We start from the raw sequence: 7072 nt of genomic DNA, 5'->3' as shown, positions 1-7072 counted from the left end.
CCCTCCCTCCCTCCGTCCATCCATCCATCCATCCATCCATCCATCCATCCATCCATCCATCCCTCCCTCCCTCCATCCATCCCTCTCTTCATCCATCCATCCCTCCCTCCATCCATCCCTCCGTCCATCCATCCATTCAAAAACTTTTATAAGATTATTTTTCTTGCAACAAAAATTTGATTATTTTTGTTTCTTTACTTTTTAAAGAGTCTGTTTTTTTTACCGTTTTCATTGATAAAAATGCGAACAATATCTGACCATACTGAACCACATTCTTAATTAAGCTTCCTTTGGGTAAATGTATTGAATAAAATGAGTTTTACTTGTAAATTCTGTGTTAAAAAGTTAACACTAAACCTGTTTGAGGTTTAATAAAGAAAATCTTTCCTTTTCCAGTGAGCGATCCCTAAAAAGTCCTCCTTCTTCAAGCTGAATCACTAACAGCCCTCCCAACCCCTGATCTCCACCTGCAACGGGGCTATGGAGCCATTTTGCTGACAACTAACAAGAGGTCCATTGATCAGGCAGCCACTGAGACAGTGTCATTATGGCCGCTCAGCCTCCCCAGTCCATTGGCTTCCCTCTCTAACTGTCTCTTTCCTTGCCAGGAGCGGCCACACTCTCATCATTTGGAATTAGCGGCGCCGCTCAACCCGTGAAGGTCGTAGCCAATTGCTTTACACTTAACAATCTAACACACAGCTGGGAGGGAAGGGGGGTTTATAAAAAAGCAATCACACTAATCATTGTAGTGCAACTGAAACATCCACGTTTGGATGTTTTATTCCAAAAATTCACAATCCATACGTTGAACTGGATCTGTGAGTAATCCGTGTTGTCCTGCCGGATCTGCCGGTACTGGGAAGGAATGGACAGCAGTTCCCATTCGCCGTCGTTCATGAACTCCCGCTTGTCGTTGGCGATGGCGTCTGCACTCCTCCACAGAGCCAGATCTATTTCATTCACTGCAGACACATAATCATCATCATCAGGCAGGAAATGCTAAACCAAAACTCCACGTATATGATGTTTTTATGTGAGCGCATTGGTCATCTCTGCTGTTTCTTTCTTAAATGAAAAAATACTTCCTTCTCCTTTTCACTTTAAACAAAGATGCGTTACTTAAAGACAAAAACTTACTTATTCCTCTTATCCTATTTAATGTATTGTTTATATACTAAATAATGAAACAAGACAGGACTTACTTTCAAGCATTTGCAAAGAAACTGTCCATGATCAGTTTTTTCTTTTTTTACATTTATTTGTCATTCACTGGCAGATCGTTTAAAGATCTGTTCCAAAGAAAATTGTGCTTTTAATATGTTCTTGCTGCATTTTTCTCTAAGAAATGACGATTAAAACAGCACTTTGGAGTATTTCTTTATTCAAATGGTTGTGAATCAGCAGCAGATGAAAGAATGCAGTTTGGAACACACTTGGTGTAGCTCTCACTCCGCTTATAGACAAACAGATCCATTTTTGTTTTCCTCGTCTGAGCTGGAATCTGGATCAAAACTCTTTTCTAGTTCTGATATGGCTCGCCATTTTTGTTGCACCACTAATGCTTGAGGGGCTGTAAGCTAAGGCATTATGGGAAATGAGGGCTGGTCTATGCGCCAACTGTAAGAGATAATTTCGATGTTCAATTGTATTTATTTCTCAGGGGCAGAGCACATTAAAAGCATTGCATGCAATGAGTCAGAATTAGCCCAGCGGCCATTTTTCAACACGAAATATCGAAAATCGATACTCGAAACCAAATTGAATCGGGCTTTTAATTTTTATCTGAAAAATAATCAAATTTAAGTCTGTTTAAAGTGGAGGTCTGCAACCTTTATCACATTAAGAGCCTTTTGATTCAGTTTTTTACTGATCAAAATCCAACGAGAGCTGCCAGATCCAACTTCAACCTTTAGAAAATTACACTTCATTTGAATTATGGCAGTGTTATATTTTTTCTGTATATATTAATTTTAGTTATTTTAATTTTTCCAAGAGGAAAAATTACTTATTGTCATCGTATTTACAAAAATTAAATTGGCACTATTCTACATTATACTACAATAAACGTTCCTTTCAAAATAAAATACATCCTTCATTCAAATAAGCTCCTCCCACTGCAGCAGATATACCTGAATTACAAAATGCAAGAGAGTCCCATAATATTTATTAGTGCATGTCTCCCTTTTACTATTGAATATAGAAATGACAACAATGGTCCAGATCTGAATCCTTAAAGACGGTCTTTACATGTTGGTCTAAATGCAGTTTATTATAGCAGAATAATAAGAATATAGCTTTAAATTTAGTGTAATAATAGACCACTCTGATAATCTTTTATCATCATTTTGCTCAGGTACATGCCAATAATCTAAACAAAACAATGAAACTTTATTAGCAAAAGCAAATTAACCATAACTATAAAACTACTATTTACTGAAATCGATTTATCTTCAAATCCAAAGAGCCACAATGAAGAGATAAAATTGGAAAAAAGGAATTTAAAGCTGATTATTAAAAAGTATTAACCAGTAGGGTCTGGTATAGTGTTAGTGAAGGAGCAGTTTTGGTCCAAACAAAGGTATGAAACACACCTGAGTGAAGCCAGCTGCGGAAGGTGAGGCTGCAGTTCTGCTTGTCAAAGGGAAAGGCGTACATCTCCAGGCTGCAGGCCAGCACCGCCTGGATGGGCCGGTAGTTCTTCACCGAGCCGGAGGAGTTGACATAAACATACGGGATTGGAGGAGACTTTCCCTCCTCCACACTGGAAACGACGAGGAAATACAGAAAAAAGAAAGATGTGAAGTTAAAAAAAAGTTATTGAGATCAAGTTCATGACTGCATTCTAGACAAATGTTTCCTCTCATTTAAATTAAAGTTGTTCAGATTTTCTTGGATTTAATGAATTCTTCAGTAATTAGCCTTTTAAAAAGCCAACTTTTAAATTTTGAAAACATTTAACACTTTATTGATGGCTGTATTTTGTCTAAAAGTTTAAAATTCTAGTTATTATAGTGCTCAGTTTTAATATTTACCCTTTAAAAAAGTAAAAGTTATGGTTTTACTATCAGCCCACTTATCAAGAACTGTTTAAACGCCTCATCTTAATAATGATCCGACATATTAAGCTAAGTCAACATTCAATAGGCTAAACCTGCTGCAAACTGATAATAAATGTTAACAGAAAATATATTTAGAGCTTAATTTAAAGTTGCTTTTAAGGAAACGATACAAATAATTATGTTTTTTAACACATTTGTGTGGCATTATTCTGCCTCTATTCACATATTTACTTGTTTTTATATGTATTTCTTTATTCAAATCTTTGTGAATCAGAAAAATGCAGTTTGAAAAAAAATGTATTTGTGATGTAGAAAACACGCCGGGCGGGGCCACAAGCTCCGCCCCATTCTGATGCATCCAAATAGATCCATGTACGTTTTGGTTTTTCTCGTTTAAGCTGGGATCTGGATCAAAACTGTATGACTGCTGCTCGCCCTTTTTATGTTAGGTTGGGGGTGTGAGGGGCTATAAGCTAGAACCAGGTAAACAGGAACGGGGGCTGGGCTTCTTCACACCAGTGGCCCCGCCCACAACTCCTCAGAAAGTAGCCTATGTCCTTGTAAAGGACAAAGAATTTTGGATTTTGGCTAAAAACGTCAAGATTATAATTAAAACACCACTGTGATCATCTTAAAGTCGATTGGAATGGGACTTAAATTCATCCCTAGAGTCTAACAGCTGTGTTTCCATAGAACATAATTTAGGGTTCTGCAACCTTTAACTCCAAAAGAGCCATTTGGTCCAATTTCTCACAACCCCAAACCCAGCGAGAGCTGCCAAATCCCAATTAATCTTTTAGAAAATAAACTTTATTTACGGTTATGTGCCCATTAAGCCATTTCTTTATAAAATGTAGCTTACAGATATGTACAATAAATGGGATATTTTTCTTTAAATAGCAGCTAAATTCACTTCTTTACTTTCAAATGCAACTTGTACAAGTTCCTTTCAAAATAAAACACAAAATAAAATCTTCCTGTTATTAAAAATGCACGAAACCATGTCAGACATGGCACTTTCTATCATTATGATAACAACTAGATGCCAATGTTTAGAATATGTGCTTAAATTAACTAATTTCATATTTATTAAAATTAATATAATTGTGGCTCATAGACTCTTGACATAGGCGAATAACTATATTGAAATTCTAGAAATCCCCCTAAAAATACATTTGCAATTAACCTGTTTCCATTAAATCATAATTATGTGAGTAAACACAAACCATATACTTTGATTTACAGCAGATACTTTCACATTTCTGCCACAGCATTAACACTCATCATCATCTATCAAAGGAGACGTCGGCGTCTGATTCAGGCCATGGAGCAGCGAACTATACATTATATATATATTGGTCACGTGACTCATTTAATTAAAAAAAGTTTCCTTTGCTACGTTGCGAAATATGTCAATTTCAATGCATCTCCTCCAAACACAAAAATGTTTTTTCAACAAATGCGAGTTTTTTCAAAATTGTTGTGTTTCAATTAAGTGAATTTATTATCGCAAATCCAATTTCATAGTCAATGGGAACGCAGCTGTGGTGTGATTTACTGAGTGAATTTAGTCTGAAGTAAAAACAAACAAAACAATGTTTCTGGGACTTCTTACAATTCACTCACGATGACATCAGGAACCCAAATGGCATCGGACGAAAGGGAAATCTCATTGATGCCATCGAACTCTTCTGGATCCCAAACAAGAAATTCATCTCTCCAGATCTGAAAATGATCAACAAATCATTTAAATTTGAACAATATTGAAGATAATGTTCTCAAATGGGAAAAAGGACAAAACAAAGCAAATTTTAATGGCAAAAGTGCATTTTTAAACAAAAACGTAAATAAATCTTTTATATATATATATATATATATTTGCAAAAATAATAATAATATTGACAGAAAACGTACCTGTCTGTACCAAATACTGGTAGTTATGCTCTGAGTCTTTCCATCCTGAGAACAAAAAAGGTTTAAAAATTTGTTACTCTAATACTTTGTGTCTAAAGCAAACAAAAAGTTTAGATTTAACAACAATTTCTATGAAAAGTGACTCAGTTTCAACTTTCACCTACTGTTGTAAATAGTGAATTATGATCTCAAGTGTATCTCAGTTCTCCTGCAAGTTCTTCTGAATCTAACTGAAAATATTCAAAATTTAAATTTATCTGCAAAACAAAACGTTAACTTTTCTCTTTCCTTACTTTCTTTTCTTTTAACATGCATTAAAAGCTTAATAACGTTATAAATGTCTCAAAAATATGTTAGTTTTGTCACGACTTTATTAGTGTGACATCCATTAATCTGCAGATGCATCTAAATGATGGGGGATTAAAACATTTTTAAATCTTTTTTTTTGTTAAATTAAGAGACAAAAATGTTCTGAAATGTTTGAAAAATTATCATTTCACATATAAAAGGAGATATTTTAAATTTTCATTATCATTTGTTTCAATCTTAAATATTATAATAGGTTTGACTAATTTTTAAATATACTTTAAGCAACAAAAACAAACTAGTTTTCTGTGGAATAGACAAATATAAATAAAGTTGAGGCACCACTTCAAGGACAGACTGCAGGATGAGGTCAATGTAGATGGTGGTGGTACTGGTCCAGTTGTGGACGGGTCGAACTCCAGAGTCATAGTTTCTCAGGAGGGTTCTGGTCAGCTGGTTTAGCGAGGATCTCTTTGGCTTTTCCGGCACACAAACGGCCAGATGAGCTGAAACTTCAAACAGACAATTTGAGAAGTTAGGATATAAAACACAAAGTTCAAGATATTCCTGGTTTACATTTTATTTAATTGTTATTTTTCACACCATGATTCAAACCTAAAAAGCTGTTTTGTGCATAAGTATCCTATATATCCATTATTTTTTACATCATTTTTTACTACCCACAGTGAGTTTGGACCAGTACACGAAACAAATCTGAATAAAAAGGGTGCTTAAACAATACGTCTCTGAATATAAAAGAAAATCTTACCTGCAAACAGCAGCGTCAGCCAAAAGAACGACATGGAGCAGAAGATTTACATTCAAATATTTCTCTGTAAACAGTAAAATGTGCAGTTTCCAGTGATACGCTGAGCAGAACCAGAACTGAAAGAAGGAGTGAGCCCGCCTCACAGACATGTTGGGCGGACTGATATTGATTTTCCATAACAAGAGAAACATGATATGAATGACTAAAACTCCTCAGAGACGATGATGTTCTGATATCCGCGAGTTCAGGAAGAAATGTGTTTTATTCCAATAGATAAATATCTAAAGATTTGTTACCAGTCACACCAAGAAAAGAAATATTATTTTCAAAAACATTATTATTAAATAAGACAAACATTTCATTTTAACATATCTTAAAAAGGCAAATTTCTTATTTATTTGTTTTTTGTAGTTGTTTTTTTAATAGAAAAATAGACATTTTGTCACATTTACACAAAGCCTTCCAGATAAAAAAAAATAGTCCAAGACCATTTATAAATATTGCTAATTATTCATTTTTAGTCTAATAACTCATAACGCTTTGATTGATTCTTTTTATTAACTTCCAACTGATTAAAAACCACATTTAAATGTAAAATGACTTTAGTATTACTTTTAAACATAAAACCTCCTAGAAGTAGACAAGAATCTAGAGATTTATAATTCATATGAAGGGTATTGCATAAAAAGTCAAATAACTGATGGTCTTTGTTGTAATTATTTGACTTTTTCGTCCTTTTATTTCTTATTGTTGCCTCCTAATTTACTCGATTTTAATATATTTGTAAACATTACATTTACCCATTTCTATTTATAAACTGTATTTTGCACTATTGCATCCCTGTACATATTTGCAACTTTTCTTTTCTATCTACCTTTCTATCATTTTGCACAATTATTGTCTTGTAATTCTGGTTGTTTTTCTGAGCTGCTTGAATCTCATTACAATGTAAATAGTAACAACAATAAATAATTCGGATTTAGATTTTTTTTAAATCAAAATCAGCTCAAACTGGCTTCAT

General features: G+C 34.2%; 1 protein-coding gene across 1 annotated transcript in view; it reads right to left on the bottom strand.

The window, feature by feature from the left end:
- The window catches only part of htr3b (5-hydroxytryptamine (serotonin) receptor 3B), a 10199-nt gene extending 3970 nt beyond the window's left edge, over window positions 1-6229 (bottom strand). The window contains exons 1-6 of the mRNA XM_024266000.2: window positions 6052-6229; window positions 5625-5794; window positions 4977-5021; window positions 4678-4787; window positions 2595-2764; window positions 808-965 (exon numbers count right to left, since the gene is read on the bottom strand). Of these exons, the coding sequence (XP_024121768.1) occupies window positions 808-965; window positions 2595-2764; window positions 4678-4787; window positions 4977-5021; window positions 5625-5794; window positions 6052-6085 (687 nt within the window). The 5' untranslated portion in view covers window positions 6086-6229. The remainder of the gene's footprint in view (window positions 1-807; window positions 966-2594; window positions 2765-4677; window positions 4788-4976; window positions 5022-5624; window positions 5795-6051) is intronic.
- Between the last annotated feature and the right edge of the window lie 843 nt (window positions 6230-7072).

This window comes from Oryzias melastigma, linkage group LG14, assembly GCF_002922805.2.
Source record: "Oryzias melastigma strain HK-1 linkage group LG14, ASM292280v2, whole genome shotgun sequence".
In the NCBI taxonomy this organism is placed as follows: domain Eukaryota; kingdom Metazoa; phylum Chordata; class Actinopteri; order Beloniformes; family Adrianichthyidae; genus Oryzias; species Oryzias melastigma.
The sequence above is the reverse complement of the archived record's forward strand: the minus strand, read 5'-3'. Positions and strand labels throughout refer to the sequence as shown.